This window comes from Eublepharis macularius, chromosome 5, assembly GCF_028583425.1.
Source record: "Eublepharis macularius isolate TG4126 chromosome 5, MPM_Emac_v1.0, whole genome shotgun sequence".
Classification (NCBI taxonomy): Eukaryota; Metazoa; Chordata; class Lepidosauria; order Squamata; family Eublepharidae; genus Eublepharis; species Eublepharis macularius.
In genome coordinates this window covers 139845183-139864771 of record NC_072794.1, presented here as the reverse complement: position 1 = coordinate 139864771, position 19589 = coordinate 139845183, and the positions used below count along the sequence as shown (strand labels likewise).

Genomic DNA, 19589 nt, shown 5'->3' with positions numbered 1-19589 from the left:
GGACTGAGAGATGTTGTTTTGAGAACTGTGGGGGGAGGCTGATCCAGATGGGTATTGTTACTCTGTATCTTATGCTTGCTCTTCATTGGTAACAATGATCATGTACCATCCTGATTCTCCTATTCAGGACAGTGGACTATAATGGACCTTTTCTGCAGTAAAGTTTCCTTTTCCAAACAATGGACTTGTGTTTGCTTCTAAAGGGAACCCTGTAGTGAGTGCCTTATTTAGCCACAGTCTGACACACGGCATCTTGGTCCATCATTCTACACCTCACTCCTTCCACTGAAGTTGTCAAACCGAGGCTTATATGGTACAACCCCATCAGGAGGATCCTGCGCACTGACCCATAATAAGCCATCAAACAGGAGACCTTACACCCTTCTCAAGTCACCGAAACCATACAGTTTCATCCACCCTGTCCTGGCTTCTTACCCTCAGAGCTATGGAGGGAAATGAGGAACAAAATTGTTTAAGACAGGTAAATCTAGGGTTGGATTCAGTTAAGGATCACGGGTCTTCTGTTTTCCCTTTTCCCCACCCAGCAGCCATTTCTAGCTCAGGGAAAGTTGATCCCAACTATGTGGGAACCTTGGGAAGGGAGCAAAATCACCCCCTCCATGAGCAGGAAATATCTGAGACTGTCAGCGCCTTCTGCTGATTGATTGTGGCCTGCGGGATCTAACCCCCATACTATGGGGAGGTCAGGACAGGAAGAGTCATTATTGTTTCATGATTTTGAAGGGAACAAAAATTGTATATCCACCTCCTTAAATTTTGTTCACAGGAATAAGCTGGCAGCATTCATAAACACCAACATTCCAAAAGCCTAACAACTTTATCTGACTCTTCAACCAAGGTCAGGTTCAAAATACAATGGTTTGCCCTTCTCTTACTTTAGTCCTCATGGTAGATCTGTAGGATAGAATAAGCTGAGAAAACGTGGCTCAAGGTCACCGAGAACATTTTATCGAGCGCGGATCTGAACGGAAGTGTCCTCAGTCACCACACCAGACTGGCAATAAATGTAGACCATAAAACCAAGTCATATACTGGAGAGGAAAAATAACATCAGGGTCCATGGCTCCAAAAGGAATACATCTTTGCATTTGCACCTCCCCACATAAGATCAGGAAAAGCCATGCTTTGTGCGATCTCACCCCATAAGGTGAGAAATGTAGGGAAAGTGAGCAAATCTTTCCAGCTGTGTTATTTTAAGAGGACTTGCCAGGACAGCTTGTTTGTGACTTTTCCAAGGTTAATCACAATTTGCAGAGTTAGACCTGTAAAGAGGTTTTATCCTGTACTAACCTTGACATTTATCACTGCAGGATCACTTCTTTGGAATTAAAAACAAGATATACAGAGAAGGGAAGGGGTCATGGCCAATTGTAAAGTGTTTGCATTGCAAGCAGAAGGTCCCAGATTCAATCCTCAGCATCTCCAGCTAAAAGAATGAGGTAGAAGATGATGGGAAAGACAAAGTTCACAACACTGACCTTACACAATACTGCTAGACCAAGGTCTCAGTATAAGGGAACTTGTAAAATGTATCAAGTGATTTGATACATAGAATTTGCTTACAGGGAACCGAATCATAGTTATCCTAGCCCCCACCCCCAATTGTGCAGTCAGCACATATTTCACATAGCATCCAGCCAAATTAAAATGCCACCACTGCTGGAAGTGACATCATCGCACTGGCCGTGGGAACGCTCATGAAGCATTCCCGTAGCCAGCATGATGACATCACTCCTGGAAGTGATATTGTTGTGGCCGTTAGAAGCGTGCCTGCTGTGGGCTTACCTGGGAGGTATTTTGTCTTCCGGGCCAATTCTCCTCACCTTGCCCCCTGGCAGCCGGATGAGTAGTGGCAGGGGGAGGGGTGGAGGCTGGGAGGGCGGATTCCCCACCCCTACTGAGGGACTGGCAGCCCTAAGTCAGAGCCCTTTCCAGGCCTTTTTGGCCTTTGAGTAAGAACTCACAGGGGCCAGCTCCAGAAGCAACCACAGGGCGACTTGCTACCACCTAACCTGCATGACTCGTGTAGGCTCCTTGCTAATGTTCAACAGCACTGGGTGACCTTAGGCCAGTGTAGGGTTGCCAGCTCCAAGTTGGGAAATTCCTGGAGATCTGGGGGGTGAAACCTGGAGAAACCGGAGTTTGGAGAGGAAAGGACCTTGGCATGGCATAATTCCATAGACTCCACCCCCAAAAGTAACCATTTTCTCCAGGTGAACTGATCTCTGTGGCCTGGAGACCAGCTGTCATTCCATGAGATCTCCAGCCAATACCTGGAGGCTGGCAACCCTAGGCCAGTGACATATTCCTCAGCCTAACCAATCTCATAGGGGTATTGTGAAGATAAAACGGAGGCGAGAAGAAGGATGTAACCTATTTTGGGTCCCTATTGTGGAGAAAGGTGGGATATAAATGATGTAAATAAGGATAGCTGAAGATAGGGGCAGATAAAAGCTAGATTGGCTGGTGGGAGAAAAAGAAGTAAACAAGAAAAGCTGAGGATATAGGGCTTGCCAAGAAGCAGAAATAGTGCAGAGAGCAGGATACAGGGGAAAGTGCAAGTCCCTCCAGGGTCCTCTCCATGCACCTGGGTCTGACCACACATCCCAGCCAGTTTTCCCAATTACAAGATGATGGAGGAGTAGATAAAGACAGATTGGCTGGTGGATGGGAGGAGAGAAGGAACCAGGAAAAAGGGAAATGCTATGGGAATTTCAGAGAAGGGAAAGAGGAAATAGTGGGTAAGGGTAAATGAGATGCCCCCCACAAGTCCTTGTGGGTTCCCCAGTGGTTTTATTGTATTTTTCTGACCAAAATTTTGTATTTCTGAAACTGTTTTGTTTCATAAAATTATAAACAAATAATACCTCAAGCGAAACTGGGTTGTTTCAAAGTTGTAATTAGCCTTTTCCTGGTCACATATGACATAGTAGAAAGGCAGGGTAGTTGACTAGGATCTCTGGGAGACTTTATTTCAAATCTCTACTGTCATGTGAAACTCAATGAATGGCAAAAGGAAGAACCATTTATGCCACTGAGCTCTTTTTAGGACTGTTGGAATAGAAATATTAAGAGCAATTCACTTATTTTTCCTTAATAAAAATTATTTAGATATTTATACTTTGTTTTTCCTCCCCAGACAGCTTACAACAGTTTTGACCTTCTCCGTTTTATGCTGCCAATAAGAGGCAGGATAGTCAGAGAGCGTGACTTCCTCTAGGCCACCCAGCAAGCCCCCTTGGCCGAGTGGTGATTTCAAACCTGGGTCTCCCAGATCCTAGTTTGACACTAACCACAACATCAAGAAAATATATGTAGTAAAAATAAAACCTAAATCAATTTAGAACATCATTAAATTGTCTGGGAAGTTTGTATCCGTTTATTTTTTTCCTTGAGGGATAATTTCCATTGATTTGATATTCCATCACTGGAAAAGACCCCCTATTAATATCATTTTAGTCTACCATTACACCAACATTGAATTGTGTTAGTCCAGTCTTGTGCTGCTTAAATAATCTAGCATGTAAACACCATCTATTTCAGTCTCTAATATTGTGACAGTGAAAGCTCAGTTGAATTTGCCCGTCGAAGCAATTCACCAGTCTCTTTGAGATGCAGGGTGCATATATGCTACAGAACTTAAGTGATTTTGCTGCCACTAAACTGTGTAGCTTTAAGTGACTATTAAAAAGAATCACCAGCATCCAAGGGAGATGTTTCACTAACATTTCCAATCAGTTTTAATAGTAACTATTTAAATGTCGTATTACATACGGTAATGATAGGACCTTTGGAGGTCTTTGATTCATAGGGTTGCCATAGGTCAGAGGCGACTTGACAATGAAAATGTATTTAACCACAACTGCTCCCCCTGCCCCATCCCCATAACCGTAGCAACTGTTCTTGTTTGAAACAGTCACACAAGAGAAGAATAGCATATGAAGCATTATTCAGCATACATAGATAATAATTAGCATGTAGGAAATTATTATGAAATATCCCTAGCAAGGTTAAAGATCTCTATTGGGAGTGGGGAGAAAAGAAAGCTGTGATAGTTTTAACTAGTTTTTTAGTGTTACGGGGGCGGGGGGGGGGGGAGAACCCTATTACCGTCCAATTAGGTAGATTACTATGTTCACACACTTCAGCCACATAGCTAGAGTTCTCATACAAGTCAACTGACTAGTTGAATATTATTAACCGTCTATTTAAAATGGTCAAATATTCCCTAAATATTTAGTACTGTTAAGTGACAGAGTAAGAATGGTTTTGTGAATGGTTCACTTTTATTATAATGTTGTTCAACACTGTTAGATACAATTCATTACAATATTTTAAAAGTTGATTTCAATGTTTCACAACAACTGTTAACCACTTTGGTTTTCAAATTAGCATAACAATGCGACCAACTGATGAGTAAAGTGCCACTGCAGATGTTCGAATAAAATTAGTCCTTTATGAACACTTGACCAATACCTGACTGAATTTGATAACATCTTAAGTAATAACTGTGGGTGCCAGGTTATCATCAGCTTTAAGCCACTCATGTCTTACAGTGTGAAGCAGCTGGCAAAGCAAATGGTTAAAAAAAAAGTAGAACCACTTTAAACCAGTTTACCCATTTCCAAGCACAGTATCTTAAGGAGCACCAGAACCTCTAAACACATATCTGCTGTTTTTCTTGCTGCAAATCCAGAGGTGGTCTCAACCAAATAGCTCCCTTCCTCTCACATGCATGTCAAAGAGTGTTTATAGTATGCAGTGTGACTTTATTGCAATCTTATCTGCCTTGTTTAACACAATTCTTTCTTTGTCATGGCACATTACTATTTAATCCAACGCATATGGTTTGTCAATAGCATCCCAATGCCATCGCTGATATGACATCAGGGATGCTATTAAATAAGATGAGGTTGGTTCTGCACAGACATATTAAATTAGATGTGAGCTAGGGAAGTCAAAAAGAAAGCTTGCCCTCTGGTTCAGTTCACTCATCTCCAGGTGTCACAGAACATCACTACTTTTGCAGGAGGCAGAAATGGGGGGAAATGGGTTACAGGAATTAGCAAATGTAACTAGTCAAGCACTGGTATCTTAAAGGCTAGGAGCACCAGAAACTTAATTACTCAGCAACCATTAGGTTTGTGCGTGAGGCAAAGAGTGGGAAATCAATTTGTTCAATGTGCTAAATTAGAGGTAAATGTTTGTCACATAATCTTGGATCTTGAGCAGCACTAGCAGAACTGTGCTACACCCAAGACAGCTTGCCTCTAACCTCCTTTTGCAGTCCTCTATGCCCACCTGCCCATTGTGCCCTGTGAATCAGTAAGCCCTTCAGGAACATCATAGTGGAAGTTGCAGGGAGAGCAGGGCCAAACCCATCTTTCCTCTTCCACTCCCCAAAACGAGGTAAGGCATAAGGGCCTATTTTTATATATCATTAATATGGGGGAGGGGGGAGAAGTGTGTCAGCTTAGTGGCATATATCACACAGCAGAATCACCAAAGGAAATACACCACAATGTAACAGGGAGCAAAATTCAAAATATCTTGCATAAAAGGCACTTGGTTGTTGTTATTTGTCACCATGAGGTCTTACAAACACAGTCGTATAAAACTAATAGCATCTATGCAACAACTACTATTTTAAAAAATGGCTCTCATATGTGCTCTTTCCACACCTATATTATAGACAGACACAACAATCCTAAGCAGGCTTACTAGGAGCAAGACCGCTGAGCTCTGTGGTATTTCTAGAAAAATATGCTTAGGATCACAGTGGTTCCAGAGTAAGAACTTGGGATGTTGTCTTCTATGTTGTTCCTAATTTTTCTTGGTTATTAAGGAAGCATGCATGCCAATATTTCTGTCGGAAGCAAAGCATTCAGCTAGTTCATGGTTTTCCTCATTTTTCACAACCCTACGGCCATTAATCATGAAGACATACTTGACACAAGAAAATCACTTAATTACTGGGTTTGCACAAAACTACTGGTCCCTTTACTTCAATATTCTTCACCAATAATACCACCCAGCAATTTAAAACAAACTAAACCTCTCCCAGTCTTGTGCCAAATGTTAACTTCATTGTACGGGGTGAATCAGCATTACTAGATAGCCCTTATTTAGGAAGAACCTTAATCCACAATCGTATTTTAATATATGCAAAACAAAAAAACCCCACAAACACGACCCCGCTCACCAATGGCTCAGTCGCTGAGATGCCATGGAGTTATTTCAATTGCTACAGGAGAAGGTCAGTCATAAAATGTTGACAGGGAAAAGGGATTAGGCTGCTGCTAGGAAGGAAGAAGACTGATTGTATAGGGAGATAAGCCATTAGCCATCTTAAAATGAAACAGAGCTGAGACACAGGGAGCAATGTGTGCCACTCAAGTTAGCTGAAGAGTTTGGAAGCTTAAGGAGCAGCAGATTGGATAACAAGTTAGAGGTGCTTAGGAACCAGATGGGGTCATGGTGCAAGAGTAGCTAGACTCCAATTACACAGGAGGGATGTGCCCGCTGCAAGACGCGGAGACACAAAGAAGTGATGCAGCACCATGATTGACAGTTTAAAATTAAACACTAGGAAAGCCTGCTTCAGATCTTAGCTTATCTTATTAACTCTTCGGATGGCTGTAGGCCAGTCACTTCCACTCAGCCTGTACCCTATTATTCCATCTGCAGTATGGGTACAACAGCGGTCTATTTTATGGAGCTGTGATAAACATGGCCATGCTGAGGAATTCTGAATCAGGGCCCTTCTGGACCCTGAGGCCCAGCTCTGTACTCTGCCAGCACTGGAGGTTTGGTGGGCAGGAACATGTGCCAGGGTTTCTCTGACGCAGCGCTCTTGAATCCATCTCTCATTTGTCTTCACCCCTGTTGACATTCAGGAGGCTGGTTTGAATATTCCTTCTCCATCAAGCTCTTGGGATAGTAGACGGATGTTCAGTTGTTTATTACTGTGGATAATATTCCACTGATTCTCTTTTAATTGTGGGATTGCTTAATTTTTTTATTCTATGTTGAAGCTGAGACTTTACAGCAATAGAAGTCAGTTTGTGGGTACTCAAAAGGTGCATCCCTCCTAACGAAATATTAATGCTTTATTAAAGATATTTATGTTTGAAATGTGTTTCCAGTACTCGGTAAGAGTATTAAGCATTATAACAAAGACTGAATTTTACATAACCAGGACCTAAAGAGTTGGCTTTATTATCCAGGGTCACATTGGAGAAATTACCAATACACAGATGGAGCACAATTCATCAACACTAAAAAGATAACTTTGGACTCACACCGTAATACTTCAGAAACTGCAACCTGGTTTAGACAAAGGAGACATTCAGACAATGGCTGCTGGGGGGGTGAATGGGTTAAAAAGGTCTCATGCCAAACTACAGACGTTCTGGACATAGAACCTGAGACTTCCAATCAAATGTAAACAGACTCCTAAATGAATCTACCTTTTAATGACTGCAAAAAGGTGGATAAAAATGATTTTGTGTTATGTAATGTCCAGTAAGAGGAGTTTGGTTTGTATACAGAGCACACTAGAGCTTCAAGATACCATTAGGTAGGTAGCTGTGTTGACCTGCAGTAGAACAGCAGGATGGATCTGAGCGTATCTGAAGAAAGATGCTTTAGTATCCAAAGAAGGGAGCTTTGACTCTCAAAAGCTTATACCCTGAAAATCTTGTTGGTCTCTTAAAGTAAAACTAGACTAAGATTCTTGCTGTTCAGGATACCATTTAAAAACTGCTGTTCCTATTCAACTGGTATCCTGAAATGCCTTAGGCATGGGAAGGGACACTTCTGATCGCCAGACCTTCATACTTTATACTTGGCAGCAGATCAATTGTGCCAGAAAAATGGGATACAGCTGCAGCTCAGGCATTCCTATTTTCACCTGTTTGGCACCTTCCGCCAAGCGCGATCCTACACCTCCAAGGATACACATGGTTTCATAAACATTCTGTCCTGTTCTTAAGGAAGGCTGTGGCAAGGGAGCCTTTCAAGAACTAGAGCAAGCTCAGTCCTGTACCTACTTATTCCAGGGAGTCAGTTTGTGTACGGTTGCCTTTAACAAGGCTAGATCACTGGGCACAACAGGTTTACTCCGAAGTAAGTCTCACGAAGTTGAATGAGAAAAGGCACAAAAGATTGCAGCTTCATTCTACGCTGCTGTTGCAGCGCAAGCCGCGAAGCTCAGCTGCTGCTGGGAACGCATGAGGAGCGCCTCGCTGACTTTACAAGCCAAGAAGCGCAGCGCTCAACTCTCCCCACTCACCTCCCGGGCTGATCGGATCTGCTTGCGTACCGCCTCCTTGCAGGGATAGATGACCTCTCCAAAGCTGGGCTGGAAGTAAGTTTCCACCCGCGTGAGCCCTCGGTAGGAGCCGCTGACGAAGGCCGGCCAGCCCAGCTCCAGCACCGGCGGCTCGATGTCCGACTGCAGGGGGAAATAGGTGAGCGAGGAGCAATCCAGAGAGCCGTTCAGAGTCTGCTCGGCGGAGCCTTCCTCGGCCCCGGGCGGCGGCACTACTGCCTGCAGGATGGCTCGGATCTCGGGCTCGGAAAGGAAGGCGCGCATCTTCTCCCCGCGCAGGAACGCCTGGAAGGCGGGCAGGCCGGAGGCGACGAGCACCTCCAGCGCCAGGCGCTGCGCCTCACTATAGGCTTGCGCCGGGCTGGGCTCCCAGCTGCGAAACCCTCGCAGGGGCGCATCGTCCAGGCACTGGGACAGGTTCGCCATGGGCGGCGCGTTGCCCCAACCAAAGCGCAGTCCCCGGGGAAAACAAAGCCGGCGGAGACATTTAGTTTTTATAGGGCGTTTGAACCCCAACGCGCGTCCGCGCTTCTGCAATAGGCTGCCCGGCCGCTCGCTCCGCCTGGAGGACTCGGCGGTTGGCTGCGTTTGAAGTTGTTTTTCCAATCAGGCGTGCCGGGAAGAGAGGAGGAGCCGGGCGGGACAGCCTCCTCGCTCCGGCGTGCTCTGTCCGCCTCGCCCGGGGGCCTGGGCGCGGTGGGAGTCCTACTTCTGCCTCGGAAACCGCTTTCGCGATCGGGTAGGTAAGGAACCAAGCTGCAGCGTCAGCTGGATCCAACCGAAGATCAAGGCTGAGAAAGGCAATCTGGCGGGCCAACTTCTTAGCAGAAGCTTGTAGCGCCTCCAGGTTGCGAAGGAGCGAGACTCTGGTCCAGTTGCTCCTTAAAGACGGAAGAAAGTAACGCTCATACTCTGGGAATCTAGAGGGTCTTTAAGGTGCTGCTGGACCGAGTCTACTACAGACCAACATGGCTACCCACCTGAAACTATCTCCAGGTTTGCGAAGTTAACATTGATTTTTTTTGTTCTTTCGAGGGTTCTCTGTTTGGGGGAAGGTTGCAGGTTTTGAGGTACATTCTCCTGTCTTGCATCTTCTTTTCCTTTATTCATGTGTAGGCTTGTCATATTTGTCCCTGTCTTTGCTACACTTTTGTTTCCCCAGGGAACATCCACTTAGATGCATGTTGCATACAAGTGGACATTTGGACTGAGCATCAATGTGAAATAGCTTGTAGTCTCCTAGTTGGTATATGATTTGAGATTGTCTGATTCAAGGATAGGAGGGAATTTTGTTTATGTTCATGCATTTGCATCTCGTCTTCCTCTTAGGAGCTCAGGGTAGGGTTCTTCCTCTCAAACATCTCTGTGCAGAGATTAGACTAAGAAAGTTTGACTGGCCCAAGGTCACCCAGTGAGCATGAGGGGATTCAAACCTGGGTTGCTGTAGGTAGAGTCCAGTGTTAAAACCACTATGACACACTGGCTTTCTTGGAAGGGAAGAGTGTTCAAATCCCACTTTTATAACCATCTCTAAATGCAACAAGTTGGTCATAGATCCAGAGGAGTTAGTGCAGCAGATAGAGAACTAAACATAAGCCTCATCATGTATCTGGTTGATGTTGGAACAAGGATCATTTTGAGCTGGGGTGTGCATCGCCCACAGGCAATGTGCACTGTGCAGTGATTTACGTAGGTGTGTTCTAGAAAGGTTGCTACCATCTGTGGTTATTAGAAGATACTCCTATAAGAATGTAAGTCCAACCTCATATGTGCAGGGGCAAGCCCAGGAAAGCTGGGTGGAAACTGTAAATTAATCTTTGTGCAATGCCGTCGGTTAATTTACAATGGAATCCTATGCAGAGCTGCACCTTTCTGCATCCGTTGAGTCCATCCAGAAGGACTGCACTGTCGGAAACCTTAAGTAAGTTCACAGTGCTTTTTCTTAGACCCAGAGGAGTTAGCCGTGTTAGTCGAAAGCTTGTGCTACGATAAATTTGATTAATCTTAAAGGTGCTACTGGACTCTTTACTATAGTGCCTTTTCTAGTTTTCATATCACAAGTGCAGTTAAAACTGCTATTCTGTTTTTTATGCTAACAGTAGAAGAGCGGCTAAAAAAGCTTTTAAGTGTCAAATGTGAATTCAGTGTAGTGCAGGATCCCCACTGCACTGATGAAACAGCAGGATGGGCCCAGCTGTGCACAATACTGATGTGCCACATTATGCCTGCACACAGTCCTGCATGAGCGTGAAGCTGCAGTGGACATCTGAGGCTGTCCGCACTTCATGCCCAGACAACGGTACAGACCAAGAGCTGACCCCACAAGGAGCTACCCCCCCCCCCAGAAGGACTTTCAGGCAGATGTGCACTGGGAGTTCCTTGATTAGAATTTAATTCCCTAATATGCGTGTACCGTTTGGATCAGGACCGTGGCATGGAAGGGAAAAGCTTAACCCCATGCCCTTCCTCCATGCTGGTTCCCTGACCTAAACAGACCCATTTCAGGTAAGAAAAATGGCACTGGACACTCTCCCTACATAGACTGGTCCCAAAGCATGCCCCCATGCACCTAGGAAGCATGCAACTCGTAGAATACATCTGATCAGCAGTAATCTTAGCAGCCATGAGAACTTTATAACATGTGAATCAATCCTTAGGCTTAGTTCCAGTATGCAGAAGAATGAGGTTGCAAAGAACTGAGGTATGTGGTATAGTAATTAGAGTGCTGGGCTAGGGCATGGGAGATCCAGGCTCAAATCCTCACTCAGCCAGGAAGCTCCCTTAAGCCAGTAACTCTTACTCAGCATCAGACTGCCTTGCAGGGATATGGTGAGGACAGAGTGGGGCAGGAGAGCTGTGCATACAGCCCTGAGCTCCATGGAGGAAGGACAGGATACAAATGGATAGCTAGAGGTGGCAGCTTTAGGCTGCAAGCAGTGGATTCCTGCTTTCATCATACAGAAAAAAATCTCCATGTGGGCAGTGAACAAACACTGATTTTTGACTTCCTAGGAAGTTTTTAACATTGGGGAATGATCTAAAATGTGGCCCTCTCCACCTGCCATTTGATATGGTGCTGTCTATTCTGCCAACTCAGGCCTCTGCCACTTCTGTGCTCTCATCCCCTTACCTGTGTGAACCAGTCCTTAGTTCCCATCCAGTTGTGTCTCCACTTAATGGGGATGGCTGGTGGCAAACAGCTTCAGCTACAGCCACAGGAAGCACAATTCTTATGCAGGCCACAGTTAGATATTTTTATACCAGGCGTGCTGGGGCGGGGGAGGAAATAGCCAACAGAGGGGCAAGACTCTGAGCATCTCCTTTCCATTCTGCACCTCTGAAAGGTGCCACTTACATATGGTTCTGTAGTCTCTCACATGGGACTGCAGTGCAAAAGCTGACAACCAGAAGTGGTTTCTTTCCTCTCAACGGCTTGCTCACTGTTGTTATCTGCACTCCCTGTTTTGTGGGCATCTCTGACATGGTACAACTTGTTTGCCTGTGTTCTCAGTTTGTGGAATACCAATTAACATACATAATGACTTATCACCTAGCCTAATGGGTGAGAAGACAGTGAGAGAGAGCACAAAGGTGCATAACATGCTTCCATAGATTAGTGGTGGTCTCAGTGCATGGGTGGCCATTCCGTAAGTAGGTTAAGTAGTGGGACTTTGTTGCGTGCTTGGATAGGAACTGCCCAACTACAGCATAAGGTTTGGCCTGCACTCTCACCTCCTCCCTCAGGCAGTAGGGTAATGTGAAAACCAGGTGAAGGCTTTGGGGGAGGAGAGGCCGCTTATCCTCATGTTTTGAACTTTATTTGTGCAACATCATTTAAGGGAGTTTTGGCTGTCCCCAAAAAGATGTCTGTCAGGCACATCTGTCACTGCTACACCATACAGTGACGATTTCTATTGCCTTCTTACTGAGTGGGTTGGACAGCCTGCCTTATATAAGGGTCGTTTTTGAATTATTTCCTCCCCCTACCTCAGTTCAAGCCTAATTTCCATAATTTCAGTCCATCATTCATAGAATGCCATCACATTTTTAAACCAAGAAATCTCAGGGCAGCATGTGTGGTTCCCTGCTTTGATCCTCACAACAAACTCGAGGAATTTGTTGGAGGCTGATAGGCAGAGCAACTGGCATTAAATTGTGGCATTCTTTAGCACCAGAGGTAGTGATAGCCACTGGCACAGATGGCTTCGAAAGGAGATAAAACTCAAATTCATGGAGGTGCAGTCCATCCGAAGCTATTTGGGAACGTTCATGTCCAGAAGCAGTAAACCTCTAAATACCAGTTCCAGGAGGCTGCATTAGGGGACGGATTGATCTCTGTGCTTTCCATGCACGTGGTTGGCTACTGCACAAAACAGGATGCAGAACTGATGCAGGTCTGATGCAGCAGGGAACCGATTAGGGCCAAACTTGAAAACAGCACGGGGGGAGGGGAGGGGAGGAGAGAGAAGACAAGATCCCCTCATCCCATCATATACATTCTCCAGCAGGATTGGAATTACATTATGTTTTGAAAAGTTAAACAATAAGCTTGTCTGACCCTTGCAGACTCGGTTAAGAGCCATATACTGGATCCAGCGTTATTACTAGAAAAATAAGTTAAAGCAGTGGCAAAAAATGCTTACTACAACCTCATTCTAGCCTGGAAGATGGCTTCTTATCTTGACACGGCTGACCCGGCCACTTGGATCCATGCTATGGTCACATCAAGGCTTGACTGTTGTATTGCTCTCTATATAGGTCTTGCATCTAAGTTAACTAGGAGGCTCCAATTAGTGCAAAATGCTGCAACTCGACTATTGTCAGGAGCGAGCAGGAGCATGAACATCACTCCCATCCTACAGTCGCTCCATTGGCTACCCATCAGTTACCGTGCTCAGTTCAAAGTATTAGTTATTACGTACAAAGTTCTTCACAGCTTTGGTCTGGCATACCTACGGGACTCCCTCCCTCTCTGTTCCTCCATGGCAGCTTCGCTCATCTGAACAGTGTCTCCTGCAGGTGCCAGGCTGCACACAGGTGAAGTCAGCAGCAGCCCATACACGGGCATTTTCTGTGGTGGCCCCTATCCTGTGGAATGATCTGCCTGAGGAAGTCAGAAGAGCCCCTACTGTCCTAGCTTTTCGTAAACGATGCAAAACCAAACTATTCAAAAAGGCTTTTTACTCAAATGGGAAGGCTGTATTGTAGGGATGGGGTCTCAGATGCTTTGCTAATGAGTTAGGTACCATAGACTTCATGCTATGTTGCTTACATATTATCTGCTGCTTTAAATATGTACTCCCATGTACCACCAGTGCTCCATGTTGTCTAATGTTAGTCCTAGAATTGATTATGTTCTGCTTCATTATTTTTCTACTCTAGTGGATTCTTGCTAGTACTTTATCTTTTAAACCTGTACCTGTTTATCTTATGGCATTGTTTATGGAAATGTCCTTGATACTGTATTGAAATGTACTTGTTACTGATTGTACTCATCTCATACTGTAATCCGCCTTGAGTCTCAGTGAGAAAGGTGAACTATAAATGACATAAATAAATATAAAATAAATAAAATGGCACTGCATCGCTATGGCATACTCAGGGATCTGTTTCATCTAATTTGCCCTTAGGTTCTAACTGGCCCAAGGTCACATTATGAACTTCACCCCTAAATATGGATTTGGATTCAGGTCACTCCAACCCTGCTGTAGCCATTTCAGAAATTAAATCTTGCAGGGCAATACTAAAGCACCCCCCTCCCTGTCTGCCGTGTTAATTCACAGTGGGATAATCTTTAGCCCATTCCAGATTTTATCAAGCTCTCAACTGTGGCTTGAGATGGCCACTTACACACACAGTTTTGTGGAAATTCTGAAGATTCTACCCTTCCCAGAGTTGGAAATGTGATCTGGTAAGTAACGTATGTGTTTTGCCACCTAGTTATGAAAGCATGCTTGCTGAGTAATAAACAAGTTACTTTGCAGCTTAAATATTTCAGCCCTTCTTTCACAGGGTGTGTCATGTGTACCCCTGGAAGTAACTCACTCCTCAGCTTTCTCACGACTACAACAAACAGCCTTGCAAATAATCATGCAACAGGTTGTAGGCCATGCGTCTTCCCTGTATTCCCTCCCCAGCTGCATCTCAATGCTGCAGCAGTTACCAGTGATCCAGTGCTGCTCTGCTATTCCAGTATCTGGTTCTCTGTTGAAAGGCAAAGCAAGCTATGCGAATTGCACCCCTCTTCTCAAAGGCAGTTTTCCACTGTGTCGGTTATGCGCAGCCCTCCTGTCTTCCTCTTGCCTTAAAAGGATAACAGGGCAAGAGTGTGGCGTCCACTCGCCACATTCCTTGGCAATGCACAATGTCTTTTGATTTGAAACTGCAGTTCCATGTTATATCTGCAGGTATAAACACAGTGCAGCGATTTGATTGCCTGGGCGTCTTCAGAGAACAGTCACAAGCTGCTAGCAATGATGGAAAGTGTCTGTTTTGGTCCTCTGCAAATTTAACTGTTGTAGGCATTCTTCCATCTGTGATAAAGTACAGCATCCTCAGGGCTGGGGGAAACTTCAGGAGCTATTTTGCAACGTGAAGGAAATACTCACAAAAAGTAGTTGTTGGCAGCATATGTAGAACAAGTGGAATTGAAGACTTTGCCATATTCCCCAAATTGGACAGAAGGCCTAAATTCTAGAGTGAAAGTAAAATAAGTAAACACAAGAGCAGCCCTGCTGGATCAGGCCAGTGGTCCATCTGTTCCAGCATCCTGCTCCTCACAGATGCTCTGGCAGGCTTGCAAGTAAGCCATGAAGCTCAAATCCTCCCTGTGTTGTTGCGTCTGAGGACCTGGTATTCAGCTGCAAGTGCAGCTAAATAGCTGCTGGATTTGGTTAAACTCCTTTTAAAGCTCTGCCATCATATCATGTGTCAGTGAGTTCCACAAGTTAATTATTCATTTTCTTTTGCTGCCCTAACAGACTTCATCAGGTACACTTGTAGTACTTTGAGAGAGGGACAAAAAGTTCTCTATATTCGCTTTCTCCATAGCAGACATAATTTAATAAACCTGTATTGTGCCTCTTCTTTAATAGTCTGTCTTTCAAAATTGAAAAGTTGCAAACTTTTTAGCCTTTCTTTATAGGGAAGGTGCTCAAATCCCTGGGTCATTTTGGGACTGATTGAAATAGACCTATATTTGTGCACATGCATTTCCATGTGCAAATTGGACCATTTATTTTGCCCTCCTTACCCCACCTGTTACAAATCCTTTAGTTGGGTTAAGGTGATGCTCTTGAAGATTTCCCAACTTTCTGGACCAACTTTAAGGTAGAGCACAGTACAGTTTCAATGGGCTGTCTCTGACACATGCACCATCTACAGAGTTCCCCATATGGCCTGCTGAATCTATGAACACAGGAAGCTGCCTTGTACTGAATCACTGTTGGTCCATCAAGGTCCATATTGTCTAGTCAGATAGGCAGCAGCTTTCCAAGGCCTCAGGAAACGTATTTCACATTACCTACCACCTTATCCTTTTGGCTAGGAATGCTGGGGATAAATCTTGGGACCTTGAGAGCCAGTTTGGTATAATGGTTAAGAGCGGCAGGACTCTAATCTGGAGAACTGGGTTTGATTCCCCACGCCTCTGCTTAAAGCCAACTGGGTGACCTTGGGCCAGTCACAGCACTCTCAGAGCTCTCTCAGCCTCACCCACCTCACAGGGTGATTGTTGTGGGGATAATAACAACACTGACGTGTTAACCACTCTGGGAGTGGCACTGATCTGCCCATAAGAGTGTTATATAAGCACAAGGTGGTGGTTGTTATTATTACTATTATTATTATTCTGTATGCCAAGCAGATACCCAGCCATTGAGCCACAGCCCCTTCACACCTTAATCTTTATATCAGAAGGTATTTGGTAATAAAAGGAATCTGCGTGTATGCAACACCCGTGTGTGAGCGAGTGTGGTGTAGTGGTTAGTGTTGGACCAAGATCTGGGAGACCAAGGTTCAGATTCCCACTTTGCCATGGAAGCTCACTGTGTGACCTCAGACCAGGCAGATACACTGCCTCTAACCTACCACACAGAGAGCTGTGAGGATAAAATGGAAGATAGGGTTCCTATTGGAGAGAAAGGTGGGGTATAAATGAAGTAAACAAATATAAAGCGCAAGGAGTCTATCCTATGGCTCATCTAAAAATGTGCTGATCCTTACTTGCTTTTTAACCATGAAGACTCAGCATCCAGCTACTATCTTGTTAAGAAATTTAATAGCTTAAATTAAAAATTGTTACACCGAAGACAGAAACTAATACTGCCACATACTTTTGGCATCAGACTCTCAGACAGTTTGAGATATTGTTTCAACGGGTTAAGAAACCACCATCTTTCTCATACATATATTATAGCAATATGAAGTCAATTCCATAAAATATCAAATAATCCTTCTTTTAAAACTTTAATATATTAGATTCTGTATGCCAAAAATGACATTTTATACACAATGCTGCTAATATAATATACAGGTATGTAGTTTTTGTAAAATACAGAATTTTTTAAATATATACGTATCATCTCTATAGGTCCATGGAATCGAGTTATTGCAAATGGCTGACCAAATTTTCTGACTGTGCAGTAGTTTCACTGTACATTTTATAGACCTTACTGTGGTCAGTATACGTCCTCTTTTCCAGACAAGACAAAAAAAGTTAAACGCTAAGGTATCAGTGATACCATATCGCATTAACTCAACGGCCATATCTCTTGAACAGCTGAAATCTTTCGGTGGATACATTTAGTATAAGTGAAGACCCGTTACATCCCCAGCAGTAAAAAGAATGGGCTGAGTTGCAATCCGATTTATATCAGAATAATTCAGATTAATTGGATTGCTATCAAAAAAAGTGTTATCGTTGTGACTGATCTCATCCCAGGTAAGTTATAGATAATCACTCTGCTTTTGCTCACAGTTCTAACTATGGAAATAAAGCTGGGGGGATTGCTAAAAGATTGGCCAAAATAGTTTTTCTGCAGATTTTTTTCAGGAAAAACTATCCAGAAAAATCTAGCAGAACTCTACATAACATATTGGGCCACATTCAGCCAAACCAAATCGTGGTTCATAGCAAGGACAACTGTATATATATATAATTTATCTGGGTTGATTTTTCCCCTCCCAAGAGCGGGCTCATGGAATTGTTAGATGCCTAGCTACAAGACCTTGAAGATGATAGTATTGCAACACAATAACTCGTTGGGATTTAATTTTTTGTCTTTTTAAGAGCGGGTAAGACCAAAAGCGGTTGGTAGGTTTCAGGGTCATAATTTTTGCAAACACCAAGCAAAGCAGTGCTAAGTACAAGCCTGAAGTTACCTGGGAGAACTGAAATGCGACTATCTACCGAAAGCTTTAAAAAAGACTATCTTCAGACACACCACAATGGAACAAGAGTGATCCTTAGGCAACATGAAAGGGATGCATTATGGAGAGGCCAACTGAAATGACTGGATGAGTCTTTTGCTGTGGGTAGGAATCCGTATCTAAAGCTAAAGCTGGACCACACAAGTCATAATATTTCCCTTGCCTGTTAGGAATACTTGGTGCCAGGGCTTTTTTTCAGCTGGAACGTGGTGGAACGGAGTTCCAGCACCTCTTGAAAATGGTCACATGGCCACAGAAGGTGACCTAAACTCCCCTCTGTCTGGAGATCAGGAGGCAGGGCCACCAGCCATGTGACCATTTTCGCTGAGGGCAATTTAAACTTTAATAAACTCTCCCCTTGTTCCAGCTGACCCAAAGTGATGTCATTGCGCAGTCCACAGAGTGTGCGCGCACTTTGCGCATGCGCATATGGTACCAGGGGCACCACCTCCTGCCAGGAGTTGCCCCCCTCCGCCCCGTGCTGGCAACCCACTGAGTTCCACCACCTCTTTTCCCAGAAAAAAAGCCCTGTTTGGTACCATTCATTGGAACTCTTCCTTTTGCTACTTCTCAAGTAATAGCTTACAATTTCTCCGGCTTTCTGTGGCATGGACCCTGAACTCAGCAATATGGATAAAATGTAGAATCTAGTATCCCAATACATGAACCCATGTACAAAATTAAAAGCTGTTTCTTGTTATATAATCAGCTCTTAAGTCTCATCTATCAAGGTTCTATGATAAATGTTTGCAGGCAAGCCAGTGTAGTATAGTGCTTCGAGTGCTGGACGAAGACCTGGAGGGACACAGTTCAAATCCCCGCTCACCGAGAAAATCACTGGTTGACCTTGGGCCAGTTCCCTTCTGTCTAGCTTATCTCACAGGGTTGTTCTGAGGTGAAATCTAGGGAGAACCATGTATATGCCCCCAACTTCCTTGTAGGAAAGGCAGGGTAAAAACTAAGAAATAAATAATTCTGTGAAAACTAACCACCTTCACAGCCACTTTCATACACCAGTAGATGAAGCTTCCTTCAGGACTGTTCTCAGTCATTTGTGTGATTAGGTTTGTGAAGCTCACATCAGTTTTGGCCTACAGTCAATCTCGTGTCCTTATAGAATTATACCAATGTAATGGTTACTAGGTTATGCTTCCCATAGGAGTTGGCAAAAGCTTGATTTGAAATTCTTATCTTTGATTTGGGATTTGCATGTGCTTCTACATTGTTTAACGTGTGGTATGAAGATTCTTTGGAGTGACACTCTGGGCCATCTGATAAGAAGCAGCTCAATGTAGCTGCAGTGAAATGAACTGCTTGTGCTGTTGACCCTTCCAGCAACGCAACACAGACTCATTTTGGCTATGTGACGGTTACCTCCATGTAGGAAATTCTTGAATATGTCAGTCTCCCTCTCATATGCAAGAAAAAAAGAAGTACTATAGAAAATGCATGGAGAACGACGAGGACACTAGTGAAGTTAGCAGTCACATTTAAAGTAGGAGGTATAAGCAGACCCCAAAATGCAAGATACATATGTGAATACGAATAAAAAGGGGAAAGGGAGATCCATGTACCCTATGCTCCTTGGAGGAAGGGCAGGATAAACATTACATAAACAGACGTCTTTCTGCATCTTTCAGGATTCTGAGGCGTTTGCTGAATCTGTGCTTGGCATAGATGGCCAAGAGTCATGCACTAATTGCAAGGACTATTCTATTCATCAATTGCCACAGCTGAGCTATTTCAGTCGCCAGGACTCAACTTGAAGCAAAACTTTGGTCATTTTAGAAACTGAAAATCTCCCCTA

At 44.1% G+C, this 19589-nt stretch overlaps 1 protein-coding gene across 1 annotated transcript in view; it reads right to left on the bottom strand.

Annotated features, from left to right (window-relative positions):
- FAM83D (family with sequence similarity 83 member D) overlaps positions 1 to 8803 on the bottom strand; it is a 30706-nt gene extending 21903 nt beyond the window's left edge. The window contains exon 1 of the mRNA XM_054981979.1: positions 8315 to 8803. Within this exon, the coding sequence (XP_054837954.1) occupies positions 8315 to 8779 (465 nt within the window). The 5' untranslated portion in view covers positions 8780 to 8803. The remainder of the gene's footprint in view (positions 1 to 8314) is intronic.
- Between the last annotated feature and the right edge of the window lie 10786 nt (positions 8804 to 19589).